Source organism: Myotis myotis, unplaced genomic scaffold, assembly GCF_014108235.1.
Source record: "Myotis myotis isolate mMyoMyo1 unplaced genomic scaffold, mMyoMyo1.p scaffold_m19_p_6, whole genome shotgun sequence".
Classification (NCBI taxonomy): domain Eukaryota; kingdom Metazoa; phylum Chordata; class Mammalia; order Chiroptera; family Vespertilionidae; genus Myotis; species Myotis myotis.
This window is the reverse complement of record NW_023416368.1, coordinates 86594196-86615055: the sequence shown is the minus strand read 5'-3', so window position 1 is coordinate 86615055 and position 20860 is coordinate 86594196. Positions and strand designations below refer to the sequence as shown.

The window sequence follows — 20860 nt, the reverse complement described above, 5'->3', positions numbered from 1 at the left end:
GAAACCAATATATATATGCATATATATTTTTAAATGAATAAATAAAATGATACCCAGCATAGGAGCCCTAGTTACAATATCCAAAAAGTAGAAACAACCCAAATGTCCATCGGCTGATGAAGTAAAAATACCTTGTGGGCCATCTACATGATGGAAGGTTACTCAGCCATGGAAGGACGGAAGCACTGACATGTGCTACCACGTGGGTAAGCCTTGGACACGTCATGCTGAGTGCGAGAGAAGCCACACACAGAAGCCCATACGTGAGTCCATCTGTATGGATTGTCCAGAAGAGGCAAATCCACAGGCAGGAAGCAGACTGCTGGTTGTGAGGGGCTGGAAGGGTGGGCGTAGGGAGTGACTGCTAATGGGGATGGGGCTCCTTTTGGGTAATGGAAATGTTCTGGAACTAGATTGAGTTGGTGATTGCACAGTATTGTACAGGTGCTAAATGTCAGTGAATTGCAATCTCTAAAACACATAAAATGGTATATTTTATCATAATAAAAATATGCAAACAAACAAACAGCTTGCAATGTTTCCTGAGCACTAGCTATGTCCAGGGCCCGGGCCTCACCTTGCTGAACCGGTGAGAGCAGGATGAGAACTGGGGGATCTCCGTGGATGACTCCTCATCGTTGGTTTCATCGTCCTCAGAGCCCAGGTGCCGGTACCGTTCTGAGCGCGCTGCAGGAGGGAGAGGTGCACACAGCCCACGTGAAGGGGCTGTGAGGGTCACGGGGTGTGTGGAGAGGGTGCCCTGTGTGTTTAGGGACAAGTGGCTGGGGCAGCAGAGTGCATATCGGGGAGTCCCCCCGAGCTGTGTCCATGAAAGCGGTGGGACTGTGGGTGGGAACTCTTGTGTCCACGTGTTAGCGTCTTCACCCTTGAGAGAGGTCACCCAGAATTAGGAAAATGGTGCACCTCCGATATAAAGTATGTTCCTCGTCTTACAGAGGAAGAGACAGACACTCAGAGAGGACCTCTGACATGCCCGAGATCACACAGCACGTTCTGAAGAGGCGCTGGAAACCAAGGGCCTTGGCTGTGTTTGGCCGAAGCCCTGAGTGGGACGAGCCCTCTACCACAGCTGGGCAAGGCGCCCCGCCCTGTGCGACAGACTGGGTTCCATGCTGGAAGGCCAACCTGCTGCAAGACCCGGGCAAGGATCTGCCACATTAGTGCCCTGCTGTCCTCGCCCACAACGTGAGCGGGTGCAGCACCTCCTGAACCCAGAACAGGAACCAGCTGGCAGACCTGCCTCAGCTTCTCGGGAAGTTCAGGAAGTTGGAAGCTCTAGGCCCAGGGTGAGGGGGCAAGCACACACCCCTCTCTGCTCCTGGGACTGGTACTCACTGTCGAAGTAGCTGGTGTCGTCCTCGGTTTCCAGCTGTGGCACAAACTCGGCCTTGTGGCGCAGGAGCCCTGCCCAGTCCAACGTCCAGAAGAAGGGGTGCTGCTTGACCTCATGGGTGCCACCTGCAGACATGCCAGCTGAGCACTGTGGGCCCTACCCCAGACTTCCCAACACAGAACCAGAAAGATGGGGGCTGGGTGGGGGGGGGAGCCAGCCACCGTTTAAGAGCCCAGAGAGGAAGAGCTGGGGCTTGAACCCAGGCCCGGCTCCTCCTTCTGGTGGATTCTGGGGTCCCACCACCCGTAGAAGCCCCAGAGCCTTAGGAGGGCTTCCTTCCTGGGCTGTCCCCACGTTGCTGCTCCCTGGAGTAGAGCTGACTGCGTGAAGGCGTCCTGTTCCCCAGCCTCAGCCCCACTGTCCTCTCCCATGGCCCAGCTCCATTATGAACATGACGCCCCATGTTAATGGGTGGCTGCATACGTCTCAAATGGTTCCTTAACCATCCACTAGGTGACTGTGGGAGCCACTGGGCTGGGCCATTGAGGACCTTAGGGCACGGCCCCTGGTGATCTTGTGGCTCACACACTCACTCAGCCTCAGAGTTCTCCCCCTGCACCGGAACCAGCCACCTGCTATTCCTTCAAGGTCTTGTGCTACTTCTTGGCAAACGCCTATGCGTCCTTCAAAACCCCAGCTCCCAGTCCCTCTCCTCCATGCAGCCCGTCAAGGAGTTCTTACTGACCCCAGCCTCCACACATACCAGTGCCAAGACGGTCCAGGGGGCTCTGCCGAAGGAGCCTGGTGATGAGGTCCTGGGCGTCAGCTGGAAGGGCCTCCTCCCCCTCTGGCCACAGGATCTCATCTAAAATAGGGGGAGGGGGGCTGGGATGGTCAGGCTTGGTCCCGCTGCCCAGCCTCTGCTCTGGCTGTGCTGTCTGTCCAGAGCACCTTCCCATCTACGTGCGTAGCTCCCTCTCACCTTCAGGTGTTTGCTCACAGGTCGTCTCTGAGGCCCCCACAGCTCTCTACTTAATGCAGCGCCCCCAGCACCATGGCCCCTCTCCTTTCTGCGCCTTCTCCTTCTTGGCATTTTTGGCATCTAATTGCTCGATAATTTGCTTATTTATCTTGCTAACCGTCCATCTTGCCTACCAGACAGTGAGTGCCAAAGGGCTGTCCATAGTGTCCTCAGCTGTGTCCCCAGTGCCCAGCTGGGGCCGGGCATACCACAGGTGCATGGCCCACACCTGGGGCGGCCCCCTCTCACACAGGTGGGCAAACTGCTGCCTGAGCCCCAGAGACTCAAACCCGTGGCCCCCCGGGGGGCGGGGGGAGAACGTACCACTGACCACCTGGCCGAAGAGCTCCTCGGGGGTGTCTCCGAAGAAAGGCACACAGCCCACCAGGAACTCATAGAGGACGACGCCCATGGCCCACCAGTCCACCGGCTTGCCGTAGCCCTGGCGGAAGATCACTTCAGGTGCGATGTACTCGGGCGTCCCGCACACCTGGGATAGGATAGAACGGGGGACTGAGGACGGCCCCCAGCCCGAGAGAAACCCTGAAGAGTCAGGGAGGCCGGGGCCAGGCTGGGAGTAAGGGGTGGGCAGAAGTACAGGGGACAGTTCATTTTCTCCTTTTTTACAGCCAAGTCTCGCCATGTCCTGGGGTCAGGCTCCAGGCGGAGGGGGCCCAACACGCAGGGGCGCCTGCCCACCCACCTGCTTGTCCATGAACTCCCTGGTGTCCTTCTCAATGTGGCCCTCGTAGAGGTTGGTGGCCATGCTCATGAGCCCGATCTTGGACAGGCCGAAGTCGGTCAGCTTGATGTGGCCCAGCGAGGTGATCAGCAGGCTGCGGGTGGGCAGGCGGAAGGCTCAGGCTAGGGGCCCAGCGGCCCTTGAACTTGGCTCCACCCAGGATGGGCCAGAGCCCCCCAGGGGATTAAGAAACCCTTCCAGTGCACAGCCACATCATCACAAGAACCAACGGGTCTCAGGCAGTATGACAACTCTGGCAAACGTCTCTATGCACCTATTGGGTACATTTGGTGTTGCTATTGAGCACCTACTGTATACTTTGCTGTGCAAAACTAAATTTTCTGGGAATCACAGCATCTCCAACTGTGTGTTACACCATCTCCTGAACACCTGCTGGGGGGGGGGAGGGGGGGGTGGTGGTATCTAGTGTACTTTTGTACACACATCCATTACTGTAACAAATTAAACACTTTGCAAGCACCCATTTTTTACATTCCATGTTGAGAATTGAGCCCAGCCAGTGCAGCTCAGCGGTTGAGCATCAACCTATGAACTAGGAGGTCACAGTTCAATTCCCAGTCAGGGCACATGCCTGGGTTTCTGGCTCAATCCCCTGTGTGGGGGTGGGGGTGTGTGTGTAGGAAGCAGCCAATCCATGATTCTCTCTCATTATAGATGTTTCTCTCTCTCCCTCTCCCTTTCTCTCTAAAATCAATAAAAATATATTTTTAAAAAGAGAAAAGAAAATTGAATATATCTCAAGGACCTGAAATACACAGAAATATATCTGTGCACCTCATGAGTGGGCCCATTTTTTATTATTATTTTTTTTTTAAATATATTTTATTGATTTTTTTACAGAGAGGAAGGGAGAGGGATAGAGAGTTAGAAACATCGATGAGAGAGAAACATCGATCAGCCGCCTCCTGCACATCTCCCACTGGGGATGTGCCTGCAACCAAGGTACATGCCCTTGACCGGAACCGAACCTGGGACCCCTCAGTCCGCAGGCCAACGCTCTATCCACTGAGCCAAACCGGTCAGGGCTGGACCCATTTTTTAAAAAGGTGCACATCTAGCCCTGGCCGGGTGGCTCAGTTGGTTCATGTCATCCTCTACACCAAGCATGTCAAACTCGCCACCCACAATGAATATTTTTGCGGCCCAGACAATATAACGGTATGCAAGAAACGTTTTAATAAAAATTTTGTAACTTAATTTTTATAATACTGTTATAATTATTAATAACAAACTACAATGTTCGCGAATGACTGATTACTATAATCGTGTTGCATTCATTTCCCTTACGCGCCTTACACGCAGGCGCACCATTTCTCTCCACTAATACCAGCAGCGAATGTTTTAGCAGCCGATGGCCACGTCATTAGTCTTGTACTGACTTGTTTGGTGTGCGCAACAGGAAATATTTCGCTTTCGGAGAACAAGAAAAATAGGTTTGTGTTACGCTTATTTTGTGTGTGTGTGTGTGTGCGTTACGATTATTAATTGGTGCAGTTATTCAGTGTCTGGTAAGTTAATGTTCAAGAAACAACATTAATTTTTATTAAAATGTTCTATTATTTTATGTAACGATTACTCATTTATTTCAGCCCTTTGTATTCAGCATGTCTCTATCGAAATAAACCTACGTTTCTATGAAAATTGAAGCTTTTGTTTTTTTGGCCCGTGTTAGCCTTTGACATGCTTGCTGTACACCAAAAGGCTGTGGTTTCGATCTCCAGTCAGGGCGCATACGGGAGGCGACCAATGTATTTTCTTACTTTGATCTTTCTCTCTCTCTCTCCCTCTTGCTCTCTCTCCTTTCCTCTCTCTTAAAAAAAAAAAAAAAAATCAAAACATATCCTTGGGTAAGGATGAAAAACAATAAAAAACAAACTTGTACACCTACCATGTATACTGCTATTTGTTTTCTTGCTTAAATATAGAAATTATTTACTAAATGATCGAATCACATGGTCCATCTTTATAGTCACATTTTCATGTACCTCCTTAAAAATAAATTTCTGTAGAACTCACTGTATATAGCCAAGTTGTTGGATGAGCCATCTATTTGGCACCACTTGTGTACCTCAACTCTGTAAAAAAGCAATTCTGTGCACTTATTATATGTATTCACTGTTTTTTAAAAATAAGATTGTTTCTTGAGCAACCACTGTGTGCAACAGCTGCATAAAAAACACTTTGGTGCCCTAACTGGTTTGGCTCAGTGGATAGAGCGTCGGCCTGCAAACTTGAAGGGTCCCAGGTTCAATTCCGGTCAAGGGCATGCACCTTGGTTGCGGGCACATCCCCAGTAGGGAGTGTGCAGGAGGCAGCTGATCGATGTTTCTCTCTCATCGATGTTTCTAATCCTCTCTCCCTCTCCCTTCCTCTCTGTAAAAAATCAATAAAATATATTAAAAAAACAAAAACACTTTGGTGCCCTAGCTAGTTAGGCTCAGTGGATAGAGCGTTGGCCTGCGGACTGAAGGGTCCCAGGTTAGATTCCGGTCAAGGGCACATGCCTGGGTTGCGGGCACATCCCCAGTAGGGGGCATGCAGGAGGCAACTGATCAATGATTCTCTCTCATCATTGATGTTTCTATCTCTCTCTCCCTCTCCCTTCCGCTCTGAAATCAATAAAAATGTATTTATAAAAACAAAACAGTTTGGTGTAGCTGTCAGGTACAGCCACATGCTCCAACACCAAGGCCGTGCTAAGACGACTACCAAAATTTCCTGAGCTCCGGCACACTGTCTGACATACATTCATTCTGTAAACACATATACATACATATATAATTGATTTCAGAGAATTCCTGATCGGCTGCCTCCTACATGCCCCCCACTGGGGATGGAGCCTGCAACCCAGGTATGTGTCCTGACCGGGTATCGAACCATGACCTCCTGGTTCATAGGTCACCATTCAACCGCTGAGCCACACCGGCCAGGAAAAATGCTGACTGTATCTGCTATTTAAAATGTTTTTCCTTCTTATAAATGAAATGATACGATGCCTGGGATTTCCTTCAAAGCCTCCAGCAGGGAGGGAGGAAAGGACTGGCCAAGTGTTGGCAGCTGTGGAACCTGAGTATGGGGGTGGGCACTTCTGTTATGGGCTGAGGTGTGTCCCCCAAAATACACACGCTGAAGTCCTAACCCCCAGTAACCATGGACGTGACCTCACTTGGAGAGAGCGTTGTTGGACATGTGATTACTTAAAATGAGGGCAAATTGGGGTAGGGCAGCCTCTAATCCAATATGACTGGTGTCCTTGTAAACAGGGAACATTTGGACACAGACATGCACAGAGGGAGATGTCATGTGAACACTGAAATGACACTGCCACAAACCAAGGAACTACCAGAAGCTGGGGGAGAGCCTGGAACAGGTCCCTCCCTGGTGCCTTCAGAGAGGGTGCGGCCCTGCTGACACCCTGATCTTGGACTTCCGGCCTCCAGACTGTGAGAATAAACTTCTGTTGGTTAAACTGCCCAGTCTATGGTATAATTTTGTTATGGCAGCCCTAGAGAACTAATGTACCTTCTCTTGGCTTTGGGGTGCATTTGAAATTTTCCAAAGATTTATCTGAAGCACCTACTGTGTGCACCCATCCCTCCCTCAACCCTGCAAAGTTGGGCACCTTCTAGCCCCGTCTTGCAGGTGAGGATGCTGAAAGGGGCAGGCCCTTCATTGGGGTCTGACCTGAGACACTCGGAAGACCCCACTCCACCCCACTCCAGCCCAGGATGATCTCAAAGAGGCCTGTTGGGCACACAGCTTCCTTAGAGCACTGAACACAGGTATACAGCAGGTGCCAAATACACATTGGTTTTGTCTTCTAAGTCACTTGCAAATTACAAGGTGCTCTGAAAACACACAGGGCTCTTACCACTTACGTTCACACCTCCACATAGCAAGTACCTAAGAAACATGTGGTTCTTGCCTCATATCCAGAGGGCACTCAATATATGGGTGGCCTTTTCCTTTGTACACAGCAGGTGCTCAATTAATGCAGGGGAGAGTGCTTGGAAAATTATGTAGGGACTACAAAGCATGAAGGATTATTCACATTCACACGCATGTCTCCCAGCCACCCACAGAGAACCTGGCACACAGTAGGTGCTTACTAAATGCTAGAATAAAACAAATATCCCAAGACTCAATAAACATGGTCTCTTCCTTTCTTTCCTGAACTAAAACACAACACGTGCTCATGACATGCACAGTCCCTTTCTTCACATATAAGGTCTTGCAACATGCATGTTCCTTTCCCCTGTATATAGCTGGCGCCTCATAAGTGCATGTTCTTTCCCCTTGTGCAGTAGCAGCTCCGAGTGCACGCTCCCTTCCCATGTGCAGTTCTGCATCCTAAGTGCACATTCCCTCCCCTTTCCTGGCACCACCTAAGTGCATTCCTTTCCCTGTATACAACAAGTGCCTATTAATTAACTGCTCTCCTCTGTACACACCAGATGCTCAAGATGTGCAAGTTCCCTGCCTTCCTGACGGTAGGGGCCCCATGTTGCCAACAGAATCCAGATAAGTGGGGCTCCTCAGCAGCCCCAGAGGCCACTGAGGCCCCGCCCCCCTGCATGGCTCCAAACCCCACCCCCAACCCTCCGGGGACCGCCCTGCGGCCTCAGCTGCTTACTTGTCAGGCTTGAGGTCTCGGTGCACAATGCCATAGTTGTGCAGGTATTCCAGCGCCAGGACCGTCTCTGCGAAGTACATGCGGGCCATGTCCACGGGCAGCGGGCCCATGTTCTTCAGAAGCGTGGCACAGTCACCGCCTGCAGGGGGCACATGTGCTCAGAGGCGTCTCTCTACAGCCCTGCCCCATGGCTCTGTAACTCCCCGCCTGGTGCATAAGGTCCCCAGGGGGCCCTGAATCCGGGAGGGGAACCAGGCAGGGGTCTGGGGAGGAGAGACTCTGCCTCCTGATTTCCCCGGACAGAGGAGCAGCTGTGTCAAGTGCACAGTGGTTCCCCTGTACACAGCTGGTGTCCCCAAAGTGCATGCTCTCTCCTTACCTGGTAGCGCCTGGTGCTCGTTCATGCACTTACCTGAAGGTACTGGTCTATCCTGAACTGCAAACCTGAAGCTGAAACTCCCCCCCAGCCCCGCCTCCCCCCGTTCTTCCAGCCTCCAGGCCTCTGTCCACCAGTCTCCCCTGCAAGGATGGACATCTTTCCCCTGCCCTCCAGGGGTCCCACCCTAACGCCTCCCAGACACAGATAAACCCTGGGGTTATGAGGAACCTACACTCGCTGTTGCTGCCTTTGGGGCTCTGACCCAAAGACTCCCCACCTACACTCTCCTTTGGGCTCCCCCAGCCCTGATCCCCCATCGTAGGCTGAGGGCTTCCGAGGCAGGCTGGGAGCCCTGGAGGACAGAGCAGAGCCCAACCTGGCCCAAGGCAGGGCTCCCTCCCAGGCAGAGAGCGGGCGAGCCCCGCTGCTGGAGGCGTGCCGCCCCGGGGCCGCACCTTCCACGTACTCCATGACCATGCAGAGGTGGCGCCGGGTCTCGAAGGAGCAGAACATGCCGACCACAAAGGGGTTCTCCGCGAAGGTGAGGATGTCGCGCTCCACGAAGACCTGCTGGATCTGGTTGCGCAGGATCAGGTTCTGCTTGTTGATCTTCTTGATGGCGAAGCGCTGGCGCGTGTCCCGGTGCCGCACCAGGTAGACGGCCCTGGGAGGAAGGCCGGGCTGGCGAGGCCTGCGCTCGAGGCCCTGGGCGGCACCGGGACCCAGCCTGGGCCCAGGACCCGCCTGCTGGGCGTTGGCCGGTGCGTGCTCTCCTCTGGGACACCTTTCCCCACACCTGGCCCCTCTGCCAAAGCAGCCACCATAGGTGAAGCCGCCCGCCCCGGTGTCCCACGCATGAACCAGACACGGCCCTGGTGTGCCGGCCCTGAATATTCATTCATTCACAGCAGGCAGAGACCCATTAACTCAAACGCCCGCACCCACTCAGGGGTTTACATATAATCCAGGTGAGCAGATTTTTAGCCATTTCGTGCCTGCTGGCTTTATAGACTTGATGAAACTGTACCCAACGGCTCCCAGACACAGATAAACCCTGGGGTTATAAGGAACCCACACATGCTGCTGCTGCCCTTTGGGGCTCTCTGACCCAAAGACACCCCACCTGGCCACTGGGCCCCTCTCCCATCTTGCTCTGCTGGTCTCATGCTGTCGGGGACTCCCCACTCCCTCCCCTCTGCAAATCTGTCCAAGTGGCCGATAACGCTCACTGCGTGCTACTGCCACCATGTGGTCATCTTTTTTCCTGGCCAGAACCCCCTACACCTGGATCAAGGATGAGTACATTCAAGGTCGTGCCAGCTGTGTTGCATCTCCATAACCCTCTGCAGGCCTCAGTTTCCCTGCCTGTGCACTCAGGGGCTGCTGGGCCTTCGCCATCTCTGTGGGCATCTGAGAAATGGGTTTGTGGGGGACCTGAGGACTCACCCATAGGCCCCATTGCTAATGAGCTTGATGGTCTCGAAGTCACTCTCACATGGCTTCCTCCGTGACGGACCAACCAGGGCACGGCTCTGTGGGACAAGAAGGGCTCAGGGTCCTGGCTCCCTGAGGAGTGGTTTGGGCTCCTCCGGCCCCCAAATCTTGGTGCCTGATGCTACTTTCTCTCCATCTAAACTCCAACTCAGTGTCCAAGTTTCTGAGCTTTTGCTCAAGATGTGCCCTTTACCCAGAAAACTCCTACACATCCTTCAAAACCTTCCCAGTGCCCCCTCCAGCCCTGCCCAACCTACACAGCACAGCAATCTAACTTCCCCCACCTTCCCCTCATAGTCACAGGCATGTATTAGGCACCAGTCATGCAAAATTCCTGCAAACCCAGCCCCTCCCACAGCTGCCTGGAAAGAACAAGACAGGTGTAGGGACCCAAAACTCTGTGCCTCACCTCCAGGGACTCAGGTGCTGGGGGCTGTCCTTTGTCATCAAGGTGACTCAGAGGCACCATCTCTGCAAGACAAGGGAAGAAAGAGCCTTGGATGGGGCCTCTCCACCTGGCCTATCACCCAGATTTCCTGAGGCCTCCAAGACTCATCTGGGGCTAGGGCTGTGGCGCCTCCCCTGCCCAGCTCCCATGCACTGCCAATGGGCCCTGACGTGTCCAAGTCTGAGCAGAACTCAGGAGGCTGGAGTAAACAACTGAAGAGCTGTCTAGAAGGACGAGCAGGCAGCCCAAGCTCCAGCTACTCAGCTTTCATCAAAACCCTGGCTCCTAAAAACCTCCTAACTCAGGGTGTGGCCAACGGGGAGGAGCCCCCTTACAGTCCCGCCCCAGGTCTTGGCAAAAGGTTGGACGCGGTGAGTGGTCCCTGAATTGTGAGCTGTGACAGTGGCAATGAAGTCTCACGGTCCCAGAGTTAGTCTGGAAGGGGGGGTGGAGCCTCAGGGGTGAGAGACCTGGTTCAAATGCAGCCCCTTCCACGCTCAGTGGCCCCCCCAAGGTATTGGGTAGGTGTCCTGCCCCCACAGCCTCAGCCGCCATCTGCCTCACCACTTCCTACACCCTCTGACAGCAGGCCCACCCCCAGCGCTACCTGAGTTATTTCCACTGGACAGACAGGAAGCCAGCTTCGGCCACAAGGCCAGTCCACCAGTGGTCTGGCCTCGGGCATACCTGTGTCTGATCCCCTGCTCTAGCTCATCTGCCTAGAGCAGTGATGGTGAACCTAAGACACGCGTGTCAGAGGTGACACGCGAACTCATTTTTTTGGTTGATTTTTCTTTGTTAAATGGCATTTAAATATATAAAATAAATATAAAAAATATAAATCTTTGTTTTACTATGGTTGCAAATATCAAAACATTTCTATATGTGACACGGCACCAGAGTTAAGTTAGGGTTTTTCAAAATGCTGACACGCTGAGCTCAAAAGGTTCGCCACCACTGGCCTAGAGCCTCAGTCTTTCCAGCTTTGAATGGGGACAATGGCAGCCCAGTCCCATGTTAGCACAACCATAATGCTAGGTGAACACTGGCCACTGAAACCAGGCCTTGCCAACCCCCTTGCCTCCAGCCAGCTCCCCTTTCCTGAGCTATACCCCTCTCTGCTGCTCTTCCGACATGCCAGGCACAGTCCCACCTCCGGGCCTTTGTAGTTCCCCTGCCTAGCTCCCCCTTTTTCTCTCCCAGACCTGCATCTGGTCACCTCTCCATCCTCAGCCTGAACGTCACCTCTTCCCAGAGCTTGCCCTGACCACCCCAGGAGAGGCCATTCCCAGTTCCATCTTGGCTCCCCAATCCTGGCTGTTTGGGGGAGTTCTTGTCTGCAGGTGGCCTGAATTAGCTCCGAGTCCACCCCTGGGGCCACCGTCAAAGACTGGAAACAGGCTTTGTGAATTTGCAGGACGATGTGAATGTCAATGCCAGTGGTGGTCCTCTGGTGCCCTGGCCCATTTCACTTGGCGTTTGAGAACACAGAGGTCCCAAGGCCCTGGCAGGTCACGGGGTCCAATGTGCAGCCACCTGACCCTGAAATCTCGGGCCCTTTCCCCATAGTGGGTCCCATAGGCGACCAAAGGCAGAAAACAGACAAAGATAATGTGACTATACCCCTGCCTCTCCTCAGTCTCCTTTACCTCCCTGCCCTAAGTCAGCTCACCCTCAAGAGGGTCCTTCGTCAGGCCCAGCTGCCCAATGATGTACTGCGGCAGGTCCGTCTTGATGCCCTGGCCCTCTCGAGCCTGGCCCTCGGCGGCCTCCAGCAGGTGGTAGAACTCTTCAGGGTCAAACTCCTGGGGGTGCAGAGCTCTGGTCAGCCCGGGCTTGGTCTCTCCTCCAGGCCCTTGCAAATGCTGTTTCCTCTGACCTGTGGGTCCAACTTGTCCCCGGGGTCCCCTCCTACAGGAAGCCCACCCCAGGCTGGCAGCCTCTCCGGTCCTACACAGGGAGAACTGCGTCTTGTCTCCTGGGGACCTGGTCTGAGCTCTGCTCGACCTCTGCGCTGAGGAGACTCACGAGGCACTCGAGGAGCCTTGCTGGCCGCGAGATGATGATCAGCAGCTTCCGGACCAGCTGGACCACGAAGCCGACCTCCTCACTGTCTGAGCGCTCGTGGGCCTGGAGGCGGGTGGGCGGGGCATCACTCACAGGCCCTGGTCCCTGTCCTGCCCCGCCCGGGGACCCCCGGCCCCCAGCCCCCCACATACATCCTGCAGCAGCCTCTCCAGCTTCTCTTGCATCTCCAGGAAGTAGCGGGAGGTGACCAGGGCCTCTCCAGACTTGGCCAGGCAGTCACGGGCCAGCTCCACAATCTGGTGGTGGATGAAGCCCAGGACGCCATCGGCCAGGGCCAGCTGGGCACCAGGCGAGTAGGCAGTGAGAAACTCCTGCAGACGGCCCTCCATCTGGGCCGTGGCCTGGCGGGGGGAGATGGGTGACCTGGTCATCGGACGGGACTGGGGAACAGCACAGGCAGGTGGAGGGAGGCGCGACAGTGGGGGGAGAGAGGTGACCGTGAAGCCGATGGGTCGGAGGACTGGGGGAACATTTGAGACCCGGAGGGAGAAATAGAAATGGACAGATGTGGGGACACAGCCAGGACAGAGCCTGCCTGTCTGTCACCGAGGGGCAGCGACGTGGAGGGGGGTTGGGGCCCATCCAGCCACAGGCACTGCCCACCTTTGGGAACCTCTCCCGGTACACATGATTCATCATGACGATCTCATTGTCGAAGGTTCCTGTTGTGCGTCCAGGGCTGAAGGGGGGTGATGATCAGCTTGTGACATAGGACCTGAGACCCAGCCCAGGGGAAGGGGGCTGAGCCAGGCTAGGACAGGGTCAAGGCCAGAAGCGGGGAGGAGCCATGTTTTCATCCAAAGCCAGCCCAGGGAGGTGCCAGGGCACGGGCTAGAGGTCAAAGCCCACCTGAGGCTACGGGAGCGGGGTCGAAGGCGGGGTGAGCGGTGGCCACCCTCCTCATCAGCCACACTCTCCGAGCTGCGGAAATGCTTGGACAGGAAACGCAGTTCGTCTGGCGTTGGTTGGAAAGGAAGCTGGTGGAGATGCTCCCGGGAGGATGAGCTCGACTGGTAGGAGGGGGTCAGAGTCATGGGTTGATGGTCAGCACCACAGCCAGGACCCCAGCACTAACCCCCCGAAGGCCCAGAATGCCTGGCTCCTATCCCTTAATACCCCAGCCTGTTCTGCATGGCAGCACCAAGATCCCCTCTGGCCAGGCCCTGTGATAACCTGTGTACCCTAGCGGAGCTCCTGGGGCTAAGTCTGGGTTCTCTAGGGCCCCCCACATCGCCTGGAACACAGCACAGAGGCAGCGGCCAGGAATCTGCTGACTGCACAGCTATCTGACCCCTTATAAAAACACAAAGACATGTCCCCCCAACCCTGCACCCGCCTGTCTGCCCGCCAAGGTGGGACTGTAGGTACCGAGACGGTGGAGCTGGGTGTGTTGGTTCCATAGCCAGAAGACGGGAGGGATGCGAGGGACCATCTTCTGCCATCAGCCCTGGAAAGGAGAACCAGAATTGGAAGGAAGACAGGGCCTGTGGTTTGTGGCTGCCAGATTCTGGCCCCACTGGAGGAAGGACTCTGTAAGGCCGAGAACAGCACGTCAGGGTGGGCAATTCCTCTGTTTCTTCCTTGTCCTTAGACCTCTCCTCCAGGAGTCCTCCCTGACTCCAGCAGCCGGTGCCCACACCCCGCCCCCCGCAAAGCTGCCACCCCTCAGAGTTGCACCTGCTGGGGGACATGCTGGCTGCCTCCGCCAGACTGAGGACTCCCCAAAGGCCAAAGGCCAGCCCCCCATTCCTCAGCCTCCCAGCGGGCCCTCAATAAACGCTGAATGAATAAGTGACGAGTAAAAGCCTGGCACACATGCCCTGGCTGCGGTAGCTCAGCGTGTTAGAGCGTCGTACCAATCGCCAAGATTGCGGGTTCAATCCCTAATCAGGGCGCACATCCAAGAAGCAACCAATGAATGCATAAATAAGTGGAACAACAAGTTGATGCTTCTCTCCCCCACCCCCCCTAAAATCAATCAGTAAATTAAACAATAAAATAAATGCCTGGCACAGAACAGATCCTCCATGAACTCTTGTTAAACTCCTATGACATGCGTAAATTGCTTTCAGTGAATTAGTATTTCTTAGACCCGGTGGCGTCCCCTCTCACCCCCACCCCTAGAGCTTGCTGCCATTACCTGTCTGTTCGAGAGATGTGGCTGCAGAAGACCGAGGTGGGGCAGAAACCAGAGGGAGGGACCAACACCGGGCAGGGCCGGGGAGGGGAAAAGGCCAGTGAGGAGGCAGGTCCATCCAGCGAACACACCCTGCCTGTCCCCTTCAGCCGTCACGAGGACACCCTCCCTCCAGGCCAGGGACCACTCACCTCCGGGCAAAGGGGAAGTTGACAGCTGACACAGCCGAGAAGTTCCGGGGACTGTCCAGGGGGCTGTTGCCTGCTGATCAGGAGGCCAGGGGAAACTGAGTCATCGGGGGCGGAGAGAGGACACAGCACCTGCCCGCCCGCCCGCTCCCATGCTCACCGGTTGGGACTGACAGTGGTGACAGGGGCCTGGAAAGGGTTGGCGAGGGTGTTCCTACCGCAAGGCTCTTACGGTTCCCGCTGCGGCAGCTGTAGGGGCAGGTGGGGGTAGGGTTAGGCGGTGGCCCAGGCTGAGCACACATGCAGCTGGTTTTGGGGCAGGATAGGAAACTGGGCGCGACCATTCCCGCTCCGCCCTTAACTGGACTTCCCCATGGCCCAGTGGGAGTCATATTTTCCAAATATTATTTTTATTAAGTCTGCTATTACTGTTATTATCAGTGGTGGCATGAAGCACTTCCGGCCTCCTGGTGGTCACTGCCCACAGGCAGGAGCTCCTGGCCTGACTGCAGGCTTTGGTGTTCACACTCCCACCCCCACACCGTTCCCATGCTGTGGCCCCTGCCAGGAGCTCTGGGAAATAAGGCAGAGGGTGGCGAGGACCCTGGAGCCCACAGGTGGGTTAAGGCAGGCCCCCACCCCACTCCGTGCACTTTTCCCCAGGGCCACTGCCCCATCTCTTGGCAACACTCCTCCCCCATCATCCCCCCCCCCCAAAAAAAAATGCCAGCCTGACCCTTAAAAACCCTAAAGTCCCTGGGCCGCCGTGGCTCAGTGGCTGAGTACCCATCTAAGAACAAGGAGGTTATGGTTTGATTCCCGGTCAGGGCACATGCCCCGGGTTGCACATGCCAGTGTGGGGTGTGCAGGAGGCAGCCGATCAATGATTCTCTCTCATCATTGATGTTTCTATCTTTCTCTCCCTCTCTCTTCCTCTCTGAAATCAATAAAAAATATTTAAAACAAAACAAAACAAAAACCTAGAGTCAGGATCTTGTGCAGTTGTGCCCTGTCTTCTGTTCTGCCAACACATTGCTTTCCTTCCTTCCTTCCTTCCTCCCCTTCCTTCCTTCCTTCCTTCCTTCCTTCCTTCCTTCCTTCCTTCCTTCCTTCCTCCCTCCCTCCCTCCCTCCCTCCCTCCCTCCCTCCTTCCCTCCCTTCCTCCCTCCCAGCTCCTCTGGCCACCAGCCCCCTGCTCAGGCTGAGCCCACCTGTACCTTGTGCCCTGCCCCAGTGCCCACCCTGACAGAGGGAAGTTGGGAACGGCATTGTCTCCAGTCACCCCGCCACCCGCCACCCGCCAACTCCCCCAGAACAGTCGCCGAGCAACAGCTCTACTTGCTGGCAAGTGCATCAGCCCACACACCCCAGCTGCCGACGCAGCTCAGCCACAGCACAGAGCTCTGCATAGGGCGGGAGAAGAAACCTCAAGCTTCACAGGAACAGGAACAGTGTCCCAGGGAGAAGGCATAGAGCAGGGCAAGGTGTGGGAAAGCGGGGTCAGCCACTAATCCAGGCGACACGCAAGGCGTGGGAGCTGGTGTTTGGATCCAGCTTGTGCCCAGCTGTTCCTCTGAGCCTCAGTTCCCCCGTCTGCACACCAGGCAAGGTGCTGGGAAGATTTGATAAAACCAATACGCCGAGCTCAGCTTTGGGCCAGCGCTGGGTAAATAAATGGTGGTGGGGACAAGTACTATTGGCTTGCAGGGCCTGGTGCATTGTCACAGCGCAGGTCATGCCTCCCCAGATAATTAAGTCACCATGTGTCAATTCCAACAGGCCAGGAGGTGGGAGAGACCAGATGTACCCATTTCCCAGCCTGGGGAAACCGAGGCCATAGAGCAACAGCCCCAGGGATTGTCTTCTGGACTGAGGTGCAGAAGCAAAAGTGAAACCCACAGGTTCCTGCAAAACTTCCTGCCCACCCCCACCTTCACACACAAACCAGTCCCACATCCTCTCCCTGCCCCTCACCTGGTTCCTCACCCCCACCTCCAGTCCCATCATTTGTCACTTTCAATAGCATTTGGGAAAAACACTTGGCGGCCTACCTCTTACTCTCAGGTGGGGTCTTTTTGAAAACAGCCTAATGGCAGATGTCAATGGGGAAGTGGGCACCGTCTGCTCACTTTGTGAGCATCTACTGAGCGCTGACCATCTGCACAGCCCTCCCTGGAGAAGGCCCAGGACCCTGAGGCTCAATCATCACCCATGTGGTTCAACAGAGAATGAGAATATGGCAGAAAACAGGGGCCGGAGGCCAGTTTCCTGCACCCAATCCCTGAGGTGCTCATAAGCCCTCTACGGCTCTCCAGGGTCTGGGAGAGGAGCCTAAACCCTTGGACTTGACATTCAAGGTTCCACCACCCAGCCTCTGCCTGTCGCGCCCCTTTGGGAAATGTCCCAGCCCAGCACCCATGAGACACCCAAGCGCAGAGAGATAAAGGAACGGGTTGAGGTCACAGCCTGCAGTGGCCGCGCTGGCATTTGAATCTAGGTCCGGCAGAGCCCATGGCCCTCGCTCAGTCTCTGGTTTTCAGAAGGGGAAACTGAGACCCCAAGTCAGGCCAGGCTTTGTTCCAGGTTAAACCCAGCCATTGGCGCTCCGGACACACGCTCGCCAGCCGCGTGCAGTAAATGTTTGTTTGTGAACCAACATTTCTAGCTGGGCCTCCGGGAGAGATCAGCGTCAGGTTTTCCAAGAAGCACCTCCCCCGTTCGGCCCGGGACGAGAGCCCTGGGTTCGAATCCCGTCTCAACTCACTGCGGCCTCATTAGTACCCCAGCTGCGACCCTGACCGACACACACCCACCCCAGTGCGGGGAACGAGGGACGCAAGAAGGGTGTCGGGGACACCTGCGGATGCCCCGATCCCAGAGCGTCCTTCTCCGTCCCCCTGCCGTCGCGCGCAGTGGCCCTCGCCACGCCGCCCAGACACACTCCTGGCAACTAGTGTCTATTCCGCCGGCCGCCGCGCCTTTTCCCCGCGTGCCCCCTACCTCTTGGAGCGCTGCAGCAGCGCGCCCTTGGCCAAGCGGCTCCGGTGGCCGGGAGCCGCCACCGCCGTCCAGTAGCTGGGGTCGGACATGCTGCTGCTTCCCTTTGTGCCGCCCGGGGCCCGGGGGGCGCGTGGGCGCAGCCGGCGGCGGCCCGGGACGAGCCTCCGCGGCGGGATCGGCCCCAGGAGCCCGGTGGCGCGGGGAGGGCATAGGGTGGGAGGGCGCCGCGGGGCCCGGGCGGGGTGGCGAGGAGGAAGCGCGCGCCCGGGGACCCCGCCCAGCGGGGCCTGTCGGGGCGGGGTGAGCGAGGCGGAAGCTGTGCCGGCAGCCCGCGTGCAGCCGAGTGGGTGGAGTGTTGCGAGGGCCGCGGGCGGAGGGGCGGGGCGTTGCCGGGGCCGCGGCGTGGGGAGGTCCGGCCGTTGCTAGGACGGGAGCGGCGGGGGCGGGGCGTTGGCGGTACTCGGAGGTTGGGCCTTGGAACACGGCTCCTCGCCCATAAAATGTTAATTCTGATCACGGCCCGCCCTTCCCTCCTCTCGCGAACCCCTCCGGCTCGGTGCGACACTCAGGGCCCATCCAGCGGCCACGCCCTCGCTGGCTCCACTCTTTGGAATACCCTTCGTGTCTGGCAGAATCCAGCGTCCCCTCCTCCGGGAAGCCTTCCCTTATGTCTCCCGGCCTTTGTCTTCCCCGGGCTTGGGCTCCTTGGTTTCCAGCATCGCCCGGTGCTGGACTGGCACCGAGGGATTGTTTAGCAACTGAGTCCGGGCCTCTGACATGTATGCTCTCTGCCCGTCTGTGTGGCAGAAAGGCCATCAGCCTGGCTACAGCCAGGAATGTAATGCTGGATGTAATTTTGCAAGTCTCAGTCTTTTCAACTATAAAATTGGAGGAAAACAGGCTGACAAGATGATTATGCAAATTATATGTAAATGTAGCCTCAGGCGCCGAAACCGGTTTGGCTCAGTGGATGGAGCCTCTGCCTGCGGACTGAAAGGTCCCGGGTTCCATTCCGGTCAAGGGCATGTACCTTGATTGCGGGCACATCCCCAGTGGGAGATGTGCAGGAGGCAGCTGATCGATGTTTCTAACTCTCTATCTCTCTCCCTTCCTCTCTGTGAAAAATCAATAAAATATATTTTAAAAAAAATAAATGTAGCCTCAGGCTAACTTCCAGGCCTCTGCTTCTGCATCTACACACATCCCTCGTGAAAATGGAAAGAATTGGAAGCACAGAAAGTGACTGTTACCCGGCTCGGGGTACAGTACGTCGCGTTCACTATGGAAGGAGCAATGTCTCACACAGTAGGCAGTAAATGAATGCTTCCTCCTCTCGGGACGGCCCCAGTAATTCGGGGTCAGCATCACTGAGGGCGGCCCCTTCACAGGCAACATGACACTTGGGTAACTGGCCCGGGGCTGACGCTGCCACCCAGATCACATGTCTGCGAAGGGAGACTGAGGTATAGGGGGCATGCGGCTGCCAGTGTGTAGCCCACACCTGCTCGTCTCTCTTGCTACTGATTTTTCTTCTCAAGTCTTTCTCAGGCTCCCCCTCCTGTCCCCTCATGTCCATGTCACCCTCAGTGGCCCACCTTGTCCAGCTCTCTATTGGGTACCTTCCCAGGAATGCTCTCCAGGTTACCAGACCATGCCATTGGGAGCAGGAGCTGTCTCGGGCAAGAGGAGTATAGCCCTTCCCACCTGTCCATGAGCTGTCCTCACCGCTCTCAGTCCCATTCTCTGTGTGGCTTCCAAGCACCTTGGGTAGAAAATCCAAATTCTTTCTATCCTTGGCATTCAGGGCCCCAGAGACAACACTCCTCCGACGATGCTGTTCCTGCCTGGAACAGCCTCTGTTGCCCCCTTGCCTGTGAGGGCCCAACTCAGGACCTTCTTTAACTCCTCTTACCACCACCACCACCACAGGCAGTGCCCTCCCAATTGCTTCCCTTTTGCCCATGCCACAAGCATTAGCTGAGCACCTGGTGTATACCTGGCTTGCCCTGAAGGTAGAGGATGGCCAGGACAGATCCAGGTCTGGCCCTCAAGGTTGCTCCCAGACCTCTGGGAGAGAAAAATAACCCAACAGTCACACAAGAAAACATGGAAATCACACCCATGATGGGATCTGGACGAGAGAAATAGATGGGTGTAATGGCTGTAACCAGGGCTTGGGCACCCTTAAGTAGAGGTATTCAAGGAAGGCTTCCTTATCTGTGGGCTTGATGGATACTTGAAAAACGAAGAAAAGAGGAAATGGAGAAAATAAAGCTCTGGGCAGAACGGACAGCGAGTGCCAAGGCCCTGAGGCTGTCCTAGCTCACATGCTGGCCGTTCAGGAAAGTTCAGGAAGCTGCTTGTCTAGAGCAGGGTGGGTGATGAGATGAACAAGGAGGAGGCAAGGGCATCAAAGGGGCCAGACCCAAGAGCCCCTGAGGCTGAGGGGACAAATGGGGGCCTGTTTTTAGGGTGCTTAGAGGCAAAGACCCATTTCCTTGCCTGGCCCAAGGCAATGAGGATCTGCTGCCCCCTGGTGGCGAGTGAGGCAGTCCCATGACTTAAGCACACGCCCCAGACTCTGCCTCCATTTCCTCCTGCTAAAACTGGCTGGTCTCTAACACTGTCTCCCAGGTGCCCCTGGACAACATAATCTGAGGTCCGATGCCTCTGAGATCCTGAATGTCCTCCTTTGCTAAATGGGGGCTACAGCAGTCCCTGCCTCTGGACACCCGAAATGGTCCAGAGCCACCATCACCTATCCAGATGTTGACCTAGCTACCTTCCTGCCTCTGCCATCTCCATTCCTGTCCTCTGTCCCAGAAGACCTTTCTTCCCTTTAAGGCAGCCACAGAGGCTTTAAAAATCTCAGTCCTGCCCCAGGACCTTTGCACATGCAATTCCCTCTGCCTAGTGCAGTGGTTCTCAACCTTCTGGCCCTTTAAATACAGTTCCTCATGCTGTGACCCAACCATAAAATGATTTTCGTTGCTACTTCATAACTGTAATGTTGCTACTGTTATGAATCGTAATGTAAATATCTGATATGCAGGATAGTCTTAGGCGACCCCTGTGAAAGGGTCGTTCGACCGCCAAAGGGGTCGCAACTCACAGGTGGAGAACCGCTGGCTTAGTGATTCCTCCCTAGTTCCGTCCACACCTCAGCTCAAACATAACCTCCTCCGAGAGGCCCCTGTCTGAATGTATCTTGTCTGTCCACTCACTTTCATTGCCCACTTCCTGAGCCCTGTGAGTGAGGGACTATGTTCATTTTGCTCACAGCTATGTCCTTAGCACCTGGCACACAGTGGGTGCCTAACCAATGCTGTTGACTACGTGAAGGTATCTGCCTATT

General features: G+C 55.5%; 1 protein-coding gene across 11 annotated transcripts in view; it reads right to left on the bottom strand.

Annotated features, from left to right (window-relative positions):
• MAST3 (microtubule associated serine/threonine kinase 3) overlaps positions 1 to 20860 on the bottom strand; it is a 37354-nt gene that overhangs the window by 7842 nt on the left and 8652 nt on the right. For 2 of the 11 annotated variants that reach the window (XM_036311693.1, XM_036311687.1), the window contains exons 3-20: positions 14666 to 14754; positions 14509 to 14581; positions 14321 to 14341; positions 13549 to 13627; positions 13030 to 13190; positions 12784 to 12859; positions 12312 to 12521; positions 12121 to 12222; positions 11765 to 11897; positions 10054 to 10115; positions 9597 to 9682; positions 8606 to 8814; positions 7772 to 7910; positions 3079 to 3211; positions 2700 to 2865; positions 2118 to 2219; positions 1357 to 1479; positions 578 to 687 (exon numbers count right to left, since the gene is read on the bottom strand). In XM_036311693.1, the coding sequence (XP_036167586.1) occupies positions 578 to 687; positions 1357 to 1479; positions 2118 to 2219; positions 2700 to 2865; positions 3079 to 3211; positions 7772 to 7910; positions 8606 to 8814; positions 9597 to 9682; positions 10054 to 10115; positions 11765 to 11897; positions 12121 to 12222; positions 12312 to 12521; positions 12784 to 12859; positions 13030 to 13190; positions 13549 to 13627; positions 14321 to 14341; positions 14509 to 14581; positions 14666 to 14754 (2074 nt within the window). Of the gene's footprint in view, positions 1 to 577; positions 688 to 1356; positions 1480 to 2117; positions 2220 to 2699; positions 2866 to 3078; positions 3212 to 7771; positions 7911 to 8605; positions 8815 to 9596; positions 9683 to 10053; positions 10116 to 11764; positions 11898 to 12120; positions 12223 to 12311; positions 12522 to 12783; positions 12896 to 13029; positions 13191 to 13548; positions 13628 to 14320; positions 14342 to 14508; positions 14582 to 14665; positions 14755 to 17505; positions 17795 to 20860 lie in introns of those variants that run through there. The other 9 variants (XM_036311691.1, XM_036311692.1, XM_036311688.1 and 6 more) reach the window with 9 other exon arrangements.